The 19,589-nt window shown below is 35.8% G+C and overlaps 1 protein-coding gene across 1 annotated transcript in view; it reads left to right on the top strand.

Moving 5' to 3' along the window:
- The first annotated feature begins 332 nt into the window (after positions 1 to 332).
- LOC120535787 (neurogenic locus notch homolog protein 1-like) overlaps positions 333 to 19,589 on the top strand; it is a 45,899-nt gene continuing 26,642 nt past the window's right edge. Inside the window, exons 1-4 of the mRNA XM_039763855.1 lie at positions 333 to 604; positions 1,897 to 1,966; positions 18,478 to 18,740; positions 18,979 to 19,317. Of these exons, the coding sequence (XP_039619789.1) occupies positions 547 to 604; positions 1,897 to 1,966; positions 18,478 to 18,740; positions 18,979 to 19,317 (730 nt within the window). The 5' untranslated portion in view covers positions 333 to 546. The remainder of the gene's footprint in view (positions 605 to 1,896; positions 1,967 to 18,477; positions 18,741 to 18,978; positions 19,318 to 19,589) is intronic.

The following is a 19,589-nucleotide window of genomic DNA, read 5'->3' as shown; positions in this document are numbered from 1 at the left end:
GACAGTAGTGCTTCATTGATCTGTAATAACTTGGGGCAGTATCCCTCCGCGTTACAAACTTTCTCAAGCGCTACAGTTGTGGTACTTCACCAGCATAGTTCTTTATTTACTTCTATACATGAGATTATGGTTGGCATTATTTTATAAATTTACCTCAGAACCGTAACTCTCTAACTTTTTTTTGTATCATACTGATTTTTTTTACAACGCGAGGCGTCGCCTACATGGGAATACTGTTCGTTTTTAAAAGCACCTGCGCGGAAGGATACGCCCATTGACTGCCTAGTGGAGATTAGAGCACACGGCACTTGAGCCATTTCACAAGTCAGAGACAGAAGTGATCAGAGCTGAGGAGCGACGTGGTCACTTCAAAAGAGAAGTTGTCGTCATTTGGAATTATTTATTTATTAAGGATACAATACCTTTATATAAACTTTTACTATATATATTTATATACAAATAGACACCAGTCTGTATACACCTCGCTTGGATATATGTTGACCTTAAAGTGGAATTAATACGAATCTGTAAAACAGAGCAGGAGGAATGTATCATTTGCTTACGAGCCTAGTGTTTTTGATATCATTGCTCCCTTTCTCACAAGGTAAGTCCGGGTTTGGGTGTCAGTTTTTTTCTTCGCGAGCACATTATCTTGCATGCCTTACTTTCAGAGTCGGAAGAAACTTCATACTTGTTCCAGGGTTGAACTTCTACTGATCTGTGAAACTGCATGATGTGATGTGTAAGAAGGAACAGGAGCGCACGTTTGTACTCCTGTTTCCCCGTTTCTTGTTTTCGCGAATTTGGGAATCGCGTGCCGACTGTAAAGAAGGGCACTTGTTGCATATTTTGAAGTAAGACTGAGGCAAGTGTCGGGAAGTGTCTCGTGCAGCTTACCAGCGTAGGCGGAGGTTGAAACGTGAGAGCAGGCTACATATATTACATTGTTGCAGGTCAACGTGTTATCACGCGGTCGTAAAGTCTTAATGTTTGACTTTTGGAAACTTCGAAGTAATATGCGAGGGAGAGTAGCTTGAGCAGTATTCGCATATAGTGCTCCGCATTAGGTCATGAGAACTGAAACCTCAGTGGGGAAACCCGTGATTCATCTTCTCTTTTAGCAACTTCTTCTGTCTATAGGAGTGAAAGTGGGTGACCTGGTCCTAGTTTCGTCGGCGTGTCCGAGACATGTACCTTAGTACGTGCGCGAGTTCTCCAGAATTCCCAAACGCCCGCGCAGTTTTGTTGCACATTTATGCGCGTGTCATACGGACGTTTAACAGGTTAGGTTTAAACATTAAGTCAGACTTCTTTCAGGTTACTTTAAAATTTCAGAACTTTAAACTTGACCAAGAATGCAAAGTGAAAAGTTTTCCGACTTTACTCGGACGGACATTTAATATTTGCCATTCTTTTTGAGAATTTTTCGTGTTTTGTATTCGTATGTGATACTCTTGGGTTCATGCAATAAATCGACGGGAAACCGCAACTTCTGCCCCCGGCAATTATCAGAAGAAAGTGTCAGACTGGGTTTGCACATTAGTATCTAAACCACGGAAAAGTAATAACTGTTAAGCAGAAAAAACACAGAGCATGTGTGGAACAAAAATTAGTGATTTTGTGCAACACGGAAGCACCGCCGAACTAGTTTTAAAATGAATAGGGGAGCACAGAACTATTTGGAAGGGTTATCCGTGCCTCGCTGTTTTAGCGCACTGAGACACTTTTCAGAGAAGGGCGAAATTCACGACCACTTCCTATTATTCTTATTGTTATTATTAGATGTAGTACTAACTGTATTTGGACTTATACATTTATTAAGCGCTAAAAGATTTTCAGTCGGTTGTGAGTAAGTTATAATCCCCATAAATATTCTATGGTCTCTTTTTCTTAAAGGTATAACCTGTACAGAGCCCGCTGGATCGTGCTTAAATGGTGGGAGATGCGAAGATGTTGGGAAATGCAGGTAAGGTCTCAGATTAGTTACGCAAAGAACCACCTTTTATCTCGCTATTTATAATACCTTTGTTAGTAATCACTGTTTTAAAAGCCTTTAAACCTGAAGACTTACTTTGTGGAGGCATTCTCCTTGTGTGTGATATCTACCATTGCTTTGCAGCCTTAAAAGTTGGAACGGCTTTGGAGTAAATGGTACACATCTGGGTATCAAGCTTTGTCCGTTTTTTTTATAAAGCCACTATTAAACTGACAATTAAAATTAATAAGCAGAAATGAGAAGTGATTTGAGTACACGTTTGTTTGTACAGTAGTTATTGGTTCACCTTTATTTGCTGGTTACTGAGCGATTTTCACAATTTCACATTGTATAAACAATATATTTATTTTTCTCGTGTGACCCCATAATGTTTGCCAAATAATTTCTTGTAGTTGTCTCCCATTCATTTCTTTTAGGGTTGCCATAATTTTTTGTATTTGATTTTTAAAAATATTTTGATGTTTATCCTCTTCCATCTGCACAATAACACCCCATGCAAATTAATCAGGCACATGTGCAATTTAGCAGACAAAAGCGGCGTCTCACCCCCTCTCTTGGAGCCGCTAATGAATGCGGGGCACTGCTCTTACAGAAGTCTCATGGACGCTGGACGCTCTAAATCTCGCTTTTCTTTTCTTTTCATGGGGACGACAGCTGGGCTTCGGTCGAATCTCAGCGTCTATTGTTAGGGAGGCAGATTAATGCGCTGTGACTAATCGCTCTCTGGCTTCCCAGAATGCTTAGCCCCCTCGTAGCCTCTCACTCTGTTAACTTTCTTCCAATTTTCTTATGCACACTGCGATTTAAGATTAAAGCACAGATTATAATACACATATTTAGATGAAGAGTTTTCAAGTCTATATTTTAATAAATAGTTTCTGAAAAATATGGCCAGAATTTTGTACTTACCTAAACAACTTACACAATTGCACATAGGTGGTAGCCATGGGCTTTGTAAGTTTGTGTAGTAATGCAACTTTTATAAAGAATTCCTATCTTTGCAGAAGAAAGCTGCCCATATCTGTAGTTGGCACTTAATTATGGATCCTGGAAATAAACTATCTTGGCAGACCTCCATAGCTTAATTTTATCTGGCACCCAGTGCACCCTGGTCACAAAGCCCCCATTGTGTGTCTTTTCCCCCTCGGATTTCTCCAAAGAGAGACATTTCTTCAGAAGGGAAGCTTTTTTCCGTTCTTTTAATTGTAGCTTTGAGAATGATTCTGTATCCAGAGTGTGATAAGAATCAGTAAAAGAGCTGAACTTTTTAGAACAAAGATTGAAAAAAATCTGTGCTGCTAATTTCAGATAATGTTAGAACATTACATGTTTTGACAAAAACTAGCTTTCCAGTCCAGCATGACATGTCAGTGCTGTTTAATGTATTGCTTCCAAAACAAATTTCAATTAGGTCTTGAGGTCCCAACTGTATTGCTAGGCAACAACTTCCAAGTATTTACAGTATTTTAAATGAAAAAATGCTTCGTAAAATTATTCAAAATGTAGTCCTGACTAGAGTTATCTTATTGTCCTGAATGTGCTTTGAAGCACAAGTTAAATAAAAATTTAGAAATTTATATATCCTGATTTTACTTTACTTATGTTCTTATTTCTTTAGGATCACTTCAGTCTTGGTAGGAACCCAGTTTATAGACTTGCATATTGCTACATGCTGTCTAATATTTAGTGAAAAACATCAGAATTATGTTTTCCTCTTGTCATTTACTTTTATTTTGTCCAAGAAGTTTGATATGGGAATGACAATAAGGCTTCATTTCACTCAACACTTTAGTGTTTTCATGGCTCACCAAAGTTGTGGCTGCATAAGTGTAGATCTAATTTTTACTTTGGGACTTTTTTTTCTTCTCTGCCATTCAGTTCAGTTCATATTCATAAGGCTAATTGACACTAGATTATTGAACAACAGTGATCATAATGTGTTGATGTGTGTCTGATAGTATCCTTGTTTGTTGATTCTTTAAAACCTACTAGGATCTTTCTCAGAATCATTTGTTGTAATGTTATGGTGGTTTCCTCCTTCCATATTTAGTCAGTCCACAGAGAGATGGTTGTATCGTGCTGTTGTGTGCACAGCTTGTTCTTTGCCTTGCTTCATAACTTAGTTCCGGCTATTTGTTTCTTTGTAGAAAAAGACTGAAAGCCTTTTCCTCTTCAAACAAAATTTCAATTCAGTTATGTAGTATGTATTGACAAAACGGAGCCTGGAAGGAAAAGGTGTAACCATTTAATAATTTAAGCAGTTGGTATTGCGACATTTTATTGTAGATGGTGATGGCAACATGTAGAGTGTCAAAAATATATGCTAAAATAATACATTTCCTAATTTTCTACATGGGACATTTGTTGTGTTCATTACCATATGAGAAGCCAAAGACTCTTACTGTACTCATATTTGGTTATTATTAATTAGTGAACAGTACATTGTTGGTAAGACTGTTTTGCACAATATGTTATGTTTAGTTACTTAGATATGTCACGTTTTCTCATGGGTGGGAGTTGAATCGAATTTAGTTTTCTGAAGTTTGACTTGATTGTATGGAATGTTACATGCTTTAAATAAATCCAATAAAAGTTGAAAAAAATGAGATATGTCACGCTTAAGATATTTTTAGAAAATAAATTTACATTACAGAGCCACAGAAAGACGTTGTCAATCACAGACAGCAAGGCATGAACAAATTATAGAAATGAAGCAAGTCCATTGAAGGGTACACTCACAGTTACACACCAACACACACAATGGGCAAGATCTGACCTGCAGTTAGCTTAACTTGCATTGGGATATGGAAGAAAACCAGAGTATCTGGGGAAGCCCTACACAGACATGAAGGGGGTATACAGATTCCGTTCAGGCACTGGCTGAGTCCTTCAGTTTTAATCAAAGATAATACTTGTGCCATTAATCTCAGTGTTATGGAATCCATTGAAGCTGTATATGTTAAATGTTAAAGATTGTAGAATGTGAAGGCTTTAGCATTAGCGTATAGGGCCAAAGCAAATGCTGTTACTGCAATTTTAACTTCTTATAGAATAATCAGCAAGTTGATGTGGAAGCTAAAAATATTTTTTATGCTAATGAAATCACTGTGACCTGTAATATTTAAGCAGGCTTGAGTGCCTTGTCCTGTGAGCAGGTGAATAAAGCCCTGGGGGAATGCCAGAAAACTAATGAATCCACATTCCTAAAGTGTAACGTTCTGTTTCAGTATGTAGGCCTGGAGGATATTACAGGTTCATTTACAATCTAAAACAGTAAGGGGGAGAGCAGAGTTGTGTAAAAAATAAAAGTTGAATGTTTTGTTTAACAAGAGCAGGTATCACATAAATGTACAGAACACCCCTGTTCACCTGTCTTGTGTCTAACTGTCTGGGAGTGTTGTTTACCATAAAAACAGAATTCGTGAAGGGCAAAGTGCATTGAGACAAAGCTTTTCTTTACAGGGCTGTCTTACAGGTGCACTTTTTATAGAGCAGTTTTGCATAGTACAGGTATACATACTTGTCCATGACACTCTAAAAGTTTTAAGTAGGGGCCAGAATTCTGCAACATGTTTTCCTTAACTACTCATTTTCAGTTGACTTCTACAGAGAGCAGCATTTGTCTCAATGTTTTGACTGTTGGGTGAAATAGTAGTATGGATGAGCTGTGAAGGCAAGCTACTGGTAAATATAAGTGACAAGACACTTTCAAGCATATTATGTAGAGATTAACCCATTTAGGGATTATCAATCCATCCATCCATTATCCAACCCGCTATATCCTGACTACAGGGTCACGGGGGCCTGCTGGAGCCAATCCCAGCCAACACAGGGCGCAAAGCAGGAAACAAACCCCGGGCAGGGCGCAGCCCACCACAGCATTTAGGGATTAGCCAATGCTTTAATTCTGAAGTTGGGCACACCAATACAGCTCATGACACAAATTGGAAAGTATAATTATATTGTTTTTACTTCATGTTCAATGCTGCAGTAATTGAGATAGAGTCAATGGAATGTTGCTAAGAAATTAGAGAAACTACACATCATGTCACATATTGTCCCATACTAAGATGTGTAAAGTTTTTGGGTATAAAAATTGAACTGAAGTGCTAGTAAGATGAAGCACAAGACACATTCAGAGCTATTACTGAAGTTCTAGTTCTAAAGAGGAGCAGGGGCTAAACAGAAATGTCCTTTAAACTTGTAGGATTAAAAAGATTTTTTCTATAAAATATATGCATTGTAGTATAAAAATCCATTGCGTTTGTAATAGGAATGGAGTAGTGATACAAAACAGACACAGGTCTTTGTAGATTCCTTTTAATTCTTTGATTTACTTTGTACTGGGATCATTTTACATAAGCAGCTTTCTATAAGTACACCATTTATGAAGTAGTTGTAACTATTTCTTCTCGGTGAGCTTTAAAACTGCTTAATGAATTGTTTAGAGTTGAGTGTGTTGGCTTGTGGTTATAATTCTTATTTGGTTTTGATTCCCCTTCACATTTGGAAGATCCCTTGGGGCCTATACTAGACTGTTAATGATGTGTTTTGAGTTAAACATTTATTTGTACCTAAAATTGTTAAGTGGGTTATTAAATAGCCCACAACACATATACTGAAGTTGTTTCTAATTATGCTTGAGACATTTTGGTTCCAAATGAGCAGCTACTGCTTAGAGAATATTAATAATAATGCATTTATTTATTAAAAAAGAAAAAAGTCATCCAATCATATGTTCTGGTCACCCAGACCTGAGGCTGAAAATTAATAGAATAATTCAGATGTTCTTAATCTCCACTTTTGACTATGTACAAATGAATAATGGGCATAAAATATGCACGAGCATACTTGAAGGTCTGCTCCCACCTTAAGTGTTTCTTTGATTGCACTTTACCCTTAAGCAACATGCATCTGCTTGAAACACTGCAGTCTCTGCTGAAATGCAAGGGTCCATGTTCTTAGTAATAATTATTTTGTATTAAATAGTTAAAGTTTTCATTTTCTTGTCACAGCTAGCCTTTTAGTGCCTGCTTTTTTGTAGGTAAAGGTTTGAAAAATGCGTACAATTATAAAGGGTATTTACAAATAAACATAGTGTGACTTATAGTTTTCAGATTTTAGTGTAATTATCTATTTTGGATATTTTAAATAAAAACTAAAGTAAGAGTGAGAGATGTTAGATTAAAATGAAATTTCACTACCCTGAAGGATGCACATGTGTAGCAGAATATAGATGTTGCTGTTGATATCACCTTTGAGGTTAATCTACATGCAAAACCTCCTATTTTTGCTGTTGACATTGCGATACCGGTTGCACATTTTAGGAGACTCTGGCCTTTTTCGTTCAGGACATTGTAAAAGTTATGTGTCACTAAGTGACAACTGCATAGAATGCATTGGAAATTAGGATTCACAGACTGGGATGTTACCTGCATCTTGTGGTTGGTTGGTTGGGACCATGCACTGATTTTACAGCAAGTTGCCTCACCCACCACCACCATTGGGATTTAAGTGCAGACATGCAACAGGTGGCACCTCAGTACCACACTAGAACAGTGTGAGGTATTTTTATGGGGGCTGGATTGCCAAACCTGCCACCAACCCCCAATTTTTCCCTGCAAATTGGAAGACCTGTGTGCAGGGCTGGATGCAGATTAACATCATACCCAGTGGTGTTGGGTGGTAAATCCATTCTCACTGTTATATGTACTTAGCTGCCTACTAAGATGTTGTCAGTTACCTTTGCATCTTGCAGGTTCAATTGCTGTTGTGTGCTTCTTTGTTAAGTATTTGTCGACAAGGATTTATTATTTTAGCCAAATAAAAATGTACTTTTCCTCTTGGAGTGACAGTGATGACTATTAATTTATTAAAAACAACATAAGAATCTATGATAAAATAGGAAAAAAGTACTTTGTACATGAGAATAAAAAATATATTAGTATAGTAAGTGCAACATGAAAAATGTGATCAAGCAATTTACATTTGTATCTGGGCCTGGTTACGGATGCATCTGATGATTACTGAGTACAAATCTTTTAATAATTTCTTCACATTGACTTATTTTTCTCAAAGATTCAATAAAAGTGTACATTTATTATTACATTGTTATGTAGATTGGAATCCCTTTATTCTAATACTTGGTTAACTAATTGGGTCACTTGCGTGCCTGTTAGCACAAGAGTAAACATAGTTTTAGTTTCATGATTTTTTTTTAAACATGCACTAAAACTCTTTCTTGGTTTGTTGGTTATTTGCATGTTTTTTTTTTGTTTTTTTTCACCAGCTTTCCTCTATTTTTGAGTTGCACTAAAGAAGTCAACAGACTGGGCCTTCTTTTAGTTTTATTACTGTTGTAGAGGGTGGCACGGTGGTCCAGTGGTAGTGCTGCTGCCTTGCAGTTAGGAGACCCGGGTTCGCTTCCCGGGTCCTCCCTGCGTGGAGTTTGCATGTCCTCCCTGTGTCTGTGTGGGTTTCCTTGCACAGTTCAAAGACATGCAGGTTAGGTGGATTGGCAATTCTAAATGGTTCCTGTGTTGGCTGGGATTGGCTCCAGCAGACCCCTGTGTTTGGATTCAATGGATGGATTGTTGTAGAGCTGCTCTTTTTGATTGGAGGACAGATACACATAACTGAAAGTCCTGCATGATACTTGAAAGAATTTGATGTCCTCGAATTACTGGGTGAATAACTTTACCAGTCAGTGAAGCAATGCCACAAAACATACAATACACATTTTGTTTTCTTTTTGCATTCTCCAAGTCCGAAGTAGAGCATTTTGTTTGTTTGAGAATAAGCCTGCAACACGTGCAAGCCACGGTGAGAAAGGTGTGTCTTAAGACACTTTATCCAAAGAGGTTTTTTTTCTGTCTGTTCCTTTAATTATATGTAGCTATAATTTCTGAAAATAGTTTAGCTTGAAACAAAGTGATGTGGTTTTAAAGGCAGGTGTTGCATTATGTCTTAACTTTGCCACTCACCAACTGCTATTCTAGAAATAAACTCTGTAATTTGTCAAAGTGTACTTTTTGAAGAGTAATTTTGAATGAAGCAAAGATGCATGATGCCAGCTTATATACATGACTGAGTGTTCTCATGAGGTGTTTAGGAGACCTTCTAAGATGCTTGTATAAAAGAACAGAATGTAAGTGTAGCTTTATCAGAGACCTAAGGGCAGGATGAAGCATCAGGCTATGTATTGCTTCTAATCCAGTATTTGGTGCTTCTGACCTTTCTTTTTTAGTATCACCATGGTTATTACCATGGGTTTTTTCCAATGGAAACACAAAAATAATACATGTTGAAATATGACTAAAGTAAGGGAATGAACACTTAGAAATGTGATTGTTAATCCACATGTTAATCTCTGATTTCTATTAAAAGCTTTGACTTTATTTCCTACTTAACACTTTATAATATTTTGCATTTATTAAGTCTAAAACCTAATTTATATGCATGATACATATATATCACTAAAGTTCATAATATTTTTTATTGATTTTATTAGTAGCATGATTTAATCAATCACTTTGTTCTTTTACCACAAGCCAAAGGTCCGCTAATAACTCAGTAAGGGCAGGCCAGTCAGTAAATCTAAAATGCCCTTGTATAATTGAGTATGAGTTAGGTTTTGACTTGGGCATAGTGCTGATGAGATAGGCTTATGAGATACGCTCATGAATTAATTTATGGGTAGGCATTTGGATTGTTGATCTCGAGATTAATGAGACCAGCTGGGAAACATTTTGAAGTATGCTGTGATTATTATTACATGCAGTGAAATAAAATTATCTTCTATGGTTAAGTCAAAGTATTGATTATAGAAAGAACATCATCACATTGATAAATATTCTGTCAATTTAAATTGAAATTGGATTATTAATAAATTGCATTGTCAAAGGGGATAGTGTCCTTCTTCAATATGCTGTTGCTCAGAAACAGTCAATTTTCCACAAGCTTCACAAAGTAAGTACTACAGTGATGTTCTTTCTTTACTGATTTAAGGATTGGTGCATAATGTCTTTACGTTTGCTAGTTAGTGTTTTTCAATAGTACTCTTTGGTAAAAGTAAAAAAAAAACCCTCTTTGTCATCCAACAAGTTTTACTAAGTCTTGAATTTTTGAACCTGTATACTGTAGAATGTAATACTCATTAAAACTGGAAAGCATGTCTTAGTTTAGAAAGTAGTTTAAATTTCAGACACTGTGGTATCCCAATGTTGATCTTAAACTGAAAACCCCGAGAGTTTTTTCTTCTGTTGTTTTACTCTTGTTTAATTATATACAAGCATGACTTTGTAATTTTTATGTGATTTCAGAATCTTTCCTAATGTTTAGCAAGTGCAGAACCAGTTTCCAGAACACAGATGTCCTTGAGACAAGTCAGCAAAATGGTAAAAATCAGAGCTGGCTTGGGGGTTGTTGTTTAGGTGACCTAAATTTCCTTGTATAGCTGCATCTATAGCCTTGGAAAACTTTCATTTAGTGCAAATTAAATTTTTTAAAATGTAGAAAAAAACAGTAAAGGCATATTTAAATTTTTTGTGAAATGATTATTTAAACGAGCAGCACAGTGTTGCAGCAGTAGCGCTGCTACCTAGCAGTTAGGAGACCTGGGTTCGCTTCCTGGGTCTTCCCAAAATGGAGTTTGCATGTTTTCCCCCTGTCTGCATTGATTTCCTCCGGGTGCTCTGGTTTCCTCCCACAGTCCAAAGACATGTTGGTTAGGTGCATTGGCGATCCTAAATTGTCCCTAGTGTGTGCTTGGTGTGTGGGTGTGTGTGTGTGTGCCTTATGGTGGGCTGGAGCCCTGCCTGGGGTTTGTTTCCTGCCTTGCACCCTGTGTTGGCTGGGGTTGGCTCCAGCAAACCCCTGTGACCCTGTAGTTAGGATATAGCGGGTTGGATAATGGATGGATGGATGGATGATTATTTAAACACTACCAGAAATGATTTGTCCAATAATGAAAAAGAGGAGAATATTCAATAATATATCATGCCAAAACTATATTTACTTTTTAATTCTTTAGTAATTCAAGATATATTCAATAAATTTCAGTAAAGCTATTTATTGATATATTTCTGGAGAAGAATGATAATGAGATGTTTTAGTATATAAAGTAAGGTTAACTTTCAAGCTAGAATGTTAAAGTCTTTAGAATATTATTTTCCAATCTGTTCTTTCAAGTGTGGGAAAATTTAGTACATAAACTGTAAAACACCATTAACAGCAGGTAAAGATTTCTCTAATTCTCTAACTACTTAATTTTCCGTTAAACATTAGTAAGCACTTTTTTTTGCCTTTATATATATTATGTCATTTTCTTCTTTCATTTTCAGTCATATATTCCCTGTGGCATTTTGTTTCAATATAGCTATTCTGTACATCCATCCACATCCGCCGCCTCTTCAGTAAATGTGTGTTTATCAGAGAGGGAGGGCTAACTCTTCGAGTGACAGATGGCGACTTAGCATACTGTGAAGAAAAACATCACAGCTTCTAATAGCTGTGGGTCACAGGTCACAGAAACATCTGCCTCTAGTTGCTATTAGAAGGCACATAGCTACACTGAATGAAACCTGTTGCAGGAAATCCAGGCAGCGTGCAAAAAGTTGAATAAGGCAACAATAGAGCCAGATTGAGCTCTCTCCTTACAGCAGGAACTGGCATGCAACTAAATTGAAAACAAAAAAGTACTTTCTTTGGCCCTGTGTACTGTACTGTATCTTTTTGACTTTTTAGTCAGTTCATTTGTGTTATGCAATAAATATTTTTATACATTAATTTTTACACCTCTAAGCTCATGCTGGTTGTTTAATGGGAATGCTTGAACACCATAAATTTAATTTTCCTTTTCCCTATGTTCTAGGAACAACGTTTTATTATGAACTTGAATTTATACTTTAATGTTTTAAAGCTTAAAACCAAAATAAGATAGATATAATGTGTAAATCATTGTAAGTTTAGTCTTTGTAGGCAGTTTTGAGAATGAATTGAACGTAATTATCAGAAATCCATCCATCCTGTTTCAGGGATGTAGTAAGCTGTCACAGTGCATCCTCTCACACTAAGAATTTTTCTTGACCTCTGTCATTAAATGGTACAGTACAATTAATAAATAACTCGCCATTGTTTCTGTTAGCTACTTAATTTTCAGAAGTCTTTGAAATGTAGAAAATTTAGAGCCTATGCTCAGCATTATTCATTTCATTTCACTTTTTGCTGACTGTGTCTGCTAACATCATTTTGCTATTTTAAACAATAAATAATGACCATTCCCTGGACATGTGTATTCCTAGATATTTTTAGCCAAAGGTTTATTGACTATGAGAGCAGTGTGAAAAATTAGTCCAAAAGGTAAAGAGTACTTTTTGTGTGGATGATTTGTGTCCTGGGGTTTTAGACTTAAGAGAGAGCAATTTTGCAGTTGCCTGCAAAGTGAGCCTGCCAGAGATGGTTCAAATAAAGCTAAACAGCAGAGGCCTCTCACAGCTACATGTCCACCAATGACAGGCATAAGAATAAGCTTAAAATATAGATGCTAAATTCGAGGATATTTAAGTAAGTTGTAAGTCCAACTGTTTTAGGGTGAAGTTATTTTTTGACAACAGTCTTTTACTTTAATTGATTCAGTTGCTTGATGGATAATAATGATTGCTTTTGTGGATTACTGTATATTTTATTTAAACGGCAACTTGAAATAAATCCTTAAGCACCTAGTTAGAAAAACATTTATTACTGACAAATTAATTATGTTTCATTAACTGAGTTCATCAGAAGTTCAGACCAAACAAAGTGCATGCATTTTTGTCTTCAGTGGACTGGAGTTTTCATGTCCAAAAATGCATAAAATCATTGAAATGTGTCCAGGAAATTTGTGGATTTTGTGTAGATACAAGTCCTAGGGAGAGATTTTGCCATCAGTTGTTAAACTGCTCTGACTACCAGTTATGTGTAGAGTAGTTGGGTGAAAACTGCCTATGTTCGTATATGACATTAACTTTAAACATTTCAGACATAGCAATCATAAGTATTTTTGGTTAGTCCTGATATGATTAGTCTGTGCTTGGGTTTTCCTTATGTTCAGACTTGTAAACTAGTCACTACTTTTTTTTAATTTTGTTTTTCTTTTTGACAACAAATTGTTTTACTATTGGAACAAGAATTTAGTGAACCTGAAATATATGTCTAAAACTTTTTTCAGATTAAGTGCCCAAAGTAAGGCACTGAACTGCTACAATCTGTGGGTGGTAGGATCCAGAATGGCAATGCAATGTTGAGCTTTCAATTATGTTGCTTCAAGTATTATTTCTTCTGACTGGAACAAATTCTCATAGTGATTAAAATGTTTTAAAAACAGCGGCAAGTAAGAACCATAACTAGTATGTTTAAGAGCTAAATTCACATTTTGGCAGTTTGCAGTCAGCATGCCTTCAGTCAGGCTCTGAAAGACCTTAAGAACAATGGAGCCACTCATGAGGACAACATGTTGGAAACCCGCTCCTTCATTCCCGGCCGTGAGCAGCTTGGCTCTTTCTTTTAGCCCGGGCAAGTCCATTCCAGGCTTTGATTGGTGGCCTGGCAGCCAGCAGCTGCTGTCTACTCATTAACATGCACACCTGCTCCTTGTGGCCTTTGCAAGAGGCATGCAGATGCCCAGCGTCTTTATGGGCCTGCTGCTATGCGTTTTTTTTTGTTTTTTTTTCTTCCACTGGCCTTAATCCCATTATCTGATAGATTCAAGAATCTTTCCTATTTTGTAATGATTATAAGGAACAAAGAATTAGGCTTGTTTTAAATGTTTTTATATATTGTCGAAAAAGCCTTTTTTTGAGACAGATGGACACTGCAAAGTCATCAGAGAGAGATATAGGAGATTAACTGGAAAGTTTGTTTTCTTGTAACCTCACTCAGATTGTAAAAATGGAACAAACTGACTTGCAAAAAAAAATGTAAAGTTTAGTAGAAAGGTAACTTTTTAAATTACTATTTTATAACATGAAAGTGTACAGCAGGATCTATTAGATGTGTTTATTGGATGGCTAGTCTACACCTTGTTGTTTTATTTCTTCAACAAAGCATTGACTTTGAAGTGGACCGAGTGTAAATTTATTAAAGTACATTACACTGACTAAAGAACATTTGCAGTTGCCAAAATGTTCTTTGAAGCAAGGTGAGACATTTGAGTCCCTCAGCAGGTGCTATCATACCTCATAAATCTTTTTTGGAAGGAGGATGTTGGGGGCTCAATAAAGGAGATCGTTATACAGGGAGAAGTCCTGGCTTTAGTATTCAGATATCATCTGATAGGAAAATATTGTGTCATTGCAGAAGAAAATGTGATGGTAAAAGTAAAAAAAAAACAATCAGTGATGCTGGTATTTTTTATGAAATGCCAGTGCAAGCATTTTAATGGTGCTTGATCAAATCTCTCTATCCCCATTGAGGAAAGCCTGCCTTTGTTTTTATGAAGCCTTGATTGGCAGAGAGGAGTCCTTCTTCAATCTGTGAATGCAAGGTATTCAGCAGTTCCTGGCTTTGAAGTCTGATAATATGAGCTGAAACTTCAAAGTCACTGAAATAGACAGTACCTTGTATTTTGAATGAATAATACAGTTAAAGTCAAAGCCAAATGATTCTCTTTGTTTTGCAGATGGTGACAAGAGATTTACACTATATCATTTTTTTTACATTTTTTATTTGCAAGCAAACTCTTCATTTTTTTAACCTGAAAAGACTTAACTTTACTGTTTCCATGCAAAGCAAATTGAATGCTGCAGTTTGTGCATTCCAGAAATCAGCTTTTGTCTAATATCCATTGGAACACAAGTGCAATCACATGTGTTATGTTCAGTGTGCACAGGAGATTTTTTTTTGAACTAGTACATAATATGGTGAAAATCATTTAAACTTAATAAAATCAGGCAGTCTGTATGAGCTAGCCTGTATTTACAGTATAGAGCTACCATTAAATACAAAAGCTTTAAGCTCTTTCTTCTAAATCATAGCATAAGAAAAAGACAAAGTGGCAGACAATAAATTGGAACATGCTGCTTTGGGAATGACCCTAATTACAAAAGAGACATTAGTACAATCTTTAAACCTTATTTTCCATTAATATTTTTAACAGATGTTTATTCAAATTTTTGACATTTTTTAATAATTCTGAAATATTTTGAATTCATTGTCTTTAATCTGATAAAGGACTGTAGCAGTGTGTCAATGTGTAATATGCAGTGTTTAAAAACGTACAGAGTTTAGAATTACAGTGTTACATTTATAATAACCAGTAAAAGAATATTTGAAAATGAGAAGGAGGTCAGTGTTTAGGACAATTTAAACTTGGTACTTCACCCATAATTATGATGTACTCATTCCATTGTTATGGGATGCCACTGCCTATCACAGTAGCATTTATAACATAAATGCCAGACCAACTGACCTAACCACTTAACCTATTATGCAGATTTCAGAGATGAGAAAAGAAACCTAAGTGATGCCTAATACCTGGAGCTGCAAAGCAACAGCACTAACCACTGCACTTCAGTGTTGCCCATATTGGTAAATAAGCACAAAGGAACTCCCTTTTAATAAGTAAAATAAAAGGTACATGATTGGATGAATCTCAGTATCATATTTTTAAGACGGCCAAATCAAGAGTTCATGCATATATGTTAGAAGCAATCATATTGACACTTTTCTCTGTGATGACTGACCATCACAACATTTCACACCAGCCTGTGCAAAGGGTGATATAATTATGGGTCTGCTTTTTCTGTTCCTTGTGAAGTTCAGCTATCTTTGTCTTTTTAGTGTCTACAAAATAATTTCACTATTAATTGTGCTCAGTAGAAATGCCTTTTTTGTAAGTAGTTTGACCACAATTCCTTAAAAATAGTTAATTAAAATACTATATTTTTAAATGATTAACAGAGTCATTTAATAAGATAACAGGCAACTGGTTATTGAAGTTATCATTGGCTTTGTTTAGTGAGATTTTCATTAGTAGCAGGTTGGGTTTCTACAGTTGCGCTTATCTGCAGCAGATAATGGCCTTTTTAACAGAACAGAGGAGTATGGAATTTGGTTTTACATTGTATTGGTAGAAAGAGAAATGCAAAATATATTAAATAATTCATTGGAAAAATTAATTTAGGTATAGGTAAATATCTTTGAAGAAGACACCGTGTCTTTACTTTAATGGCATCCCTCTTGTGCTGAATATTTTAATGCAACAGTTAATTTATACCTAATAATCTCCAGTCCAGGGGAGTATTCATTAGATATGTGAAACCCTATGAATTAAACCAAAACAAAACATTGAGATTTTCATCAGAACATTTGTTTTAGAAACATAAGGAAGGAAAGTATACTTATTTTGAACTTTTGTGGGAAATACTAGTGTAATGAGTGTGAAGGAGTATTTCAGAAAGATCAGTAAGTCTGAGTATAATCTGGTTTAGAACAAATGCTTTATACTGTTTAAATGTATGAGTGACAGCTCGGAGAAAGACAGCCCTTGGCTGTTTATTTTTCAATGTAATTTTATAGGCATGTGATAGTCCTAGCAAAACACAACCTGAGAATCTTTATATTGTTAAAGCATCATGGTGTGAAGATACACAGCACTGAGAGTTGTAGCTTCTTTACGGAAGAAACAAAAACTAAATTAAATAAGATTTTATAGCAGCCAATTCTACTCTTTCTACACAGCAAAACTCTGACCATCATTGATCCCAGATGGATTTCTCTTACCATTGTTTTTTCAAAGTAGTGTCTGGATAGTGACCATCCTTTTATTATGGACTTGATTTATAGGCATGGTTAGCTCTGGGGAATGCAGGGAACAGGTGGTGAACTGGCGTTTTTTTAAACTTCATCAAAGAGGATTCCCACGGAGTGTCGGGTTCCTTGGGAGCTGCAAACTGAGTGGCGCTTGTCACCTTTGTTTTTGATCAACAATTATCTGGGTTAGTAAAGGGCACAACTGATGGGTGAAACAGCTTTTAAAAAAGGGTCTTTGGCCTTAGAGACCTGGCCAGAAGCTGAAAGCATTTTAGTACATTCGAGTTAGAGTGGCCTGTTTTTGACAAAACATTTATGACTCTGGCACCATAAATCCTAACTTAATGTAAATAACTTAACTATTTATTTTAAATCTTTATTAAGCAAACATATTTATTCAAACTGACAAACAAAAGTCAGGAGTCCATAATGTGTTCCTAATGTTGTTATTCATTATACCAAATTTGTTTAGGTTTTGTCTATTTGCAACATTATCAACAGAAGAAGCAGCTTTATTTAGCTCTGCTAAGAGATTTTAAGACCCACTGTCTGCTACCTCTCATCACAGAGCAATGTACTAGTTATTCATTAACATATATATGTCTGCATAAAAAGTACTTTTAATTGAGTCTCTTAGTGTAACTAGATTACAAACTTTTAAGGAAACTACCATACATTGAATGTTCTGCATTACAAATAGCAGTAATGTAATTATAGTTTAAATGTTTCTCATGTTCACGTGTTATGAAGTTGCATAAAAATACATTTTGAATGTTTGTATTCTTTCCTTGGTCTTCAAATAATGAGGGTATTATATTTTCCTTGAGGGTAGTCTGTTTTTCTCACTAATCATTTGCTATCATCAGACTTTTATGTAGAACTTATGTTGCTGTTTGAAATCAGCAGTACTATTACTGACACTATTGGAAACCATTGAAAATTATTAATTTATCTTGTATAACATAGTTCTGTTTTAATGGTTAAGTCATTTTTTTAGAGTCCACCTTCCAAAATAGTTTATACTGTGCAACACTGAAATCCTTTTCATATGCATGACAGCCCATGGATGTCAATGTGTGTGTACTTTTTCCTATTGATATCTTCTTCCTCTTCATCTTTTCCCACTTCATTGTGTGATTGATGACTTTTTTCCCTTGTTGATATACTGATTAAAACTAGGAGACTTTCCAAGCGGCAAATTTGTGTTTGCTCTTCATAAACCCTTGTTGTCTACCTTATCATAACGGCTACAGGTTTCAGGTATTTTTTGATTTTTTGTGGTTAAATTCATAATTTAGCAGAGGTCTTTTAAAAGATCACTTGTTTTCCAGATCATTCTTTTTACATTTGTTTAATTGATAGTAGTATTTATCTTGTGGCCAGATGAGAATATGACCAATTTGTAAAGTGCACTTTATTTTTAATGACTGTGCCTGTTAACTTTAGTAAAAATTTTGCTTCAAGTTATTTCCTCATACAGACCTCAAAACGCTTTCTTAATCTTTCATACAAACAATATAATTACAATTTACAATGGATCTTAACCACAAAAGATTAAAGTTTACATGTAGTTGTGAGTGTGCAAGTTATCATATCAAAGCTGCTACTTTATTTCCCATTATTTTCTTCTGAACAAAAAATTACTATAGTTTAATATTTATTCTTTAAGGATTTACTATACCATTTGTTTTTAGGTGTATTTCTGGATATGCTGGAGGGAGGTGCCAATTTAAAGACCCCTGCATGAGCTCCCCATGTAACAATGGGGGAACTTGTAACTTGATTGATCGTGGTAACAGCATGGACTTTAAATGTAACTGCAGACTTGGATTTACTGATCAGCTGTGCCTCACGCCAATCAGCCATGCGTGCCTGAACAATCCCTGCAAAAATGGTGGGACCTGTGATCTCATCTCTCTCAATGAATACAAATGTCGTTGCCCACCAGGTTGGTCAGGTAAGAAGGCATATCTGCTTATTTTTTACCAACCCATTTATATTATGAGATAATTAAAGATGATTAATTTAAACTAAAAGTGTGTTTATAGTTACTATGCATTATGACAGTAGGATACTGTACTGCTAAATGTTGCTCTGAGTGCTTGCACAACCTTTAACTACATCTATAGACAGCTGCACAAAAATAGGTCATCTTGTAAACATTCATGCAATTTACTTTCCTGTCTATTTAATAGGTCAAGTTTGCCATCAGCCTGACCCCTGTGCCTCTAATCCATGTGCCAATGGTGGTCAGTGTAGCCCATTTGATGCTCACTACCGTTGCAAGTGTCCACCAGGTTTTCATGGACAGTCATGCGTACAAGATGTCAATGAATGTGCGTTAAATCCTCCGCAATGTAAGAATGGTGGTACCTGTCATAATATGGTTGGCTCTTATAAATGCTCATGTCCAGTGGAGTTCACCGGGAAAAACTGTGAAATCCTTTATGTGCCATGCAGTCCTTCTCCTTGTCTTAATGGGGGCACATGTCGACAGACTGGGGAGACTACCTATGACTGCACATGTCTGCCAGGTAAGGGCTTGCTGATTTTTTTTTTTTTAATTTATCTTATTGAAAAGTTCAACATTGAGCAAGAAGTCATGGTGGCATCTTTGTTTGTTAAAAAGTATTTGGACTTTTTTTTTTGGTTAAACACATCTATACAAACTGTACATAAATATTACTACAGAATACAATTATAAAGTTGCAGATTTAAATTTTATCTCACTAAATATTATGTAGACGTTGTCACTACCTTACATAGCACATGAATACAAACTTAACTTTTTTTTTCTAGAAACTAG

The sequence above is a fragment of the Polypterus senegalus genome, chromosome 9 (assembly GCF_016835505.1).
Source record: "Polypterus senegalus isolate Bchr_013 chromosome 9, ASM1683550v1, whole genome shotgun sequence".
Taxonomy (NCBI): Eukaryota; Metazoa; Chordata; class Cladistia; order Polypteriformes; family Polypteridae; genus Polypterus; species Polypterus senegalus.
Note: the sequence above shows the minus strand (reverse complement) of the source record. Positions and strands in the feature narration are given on the sequence as shown.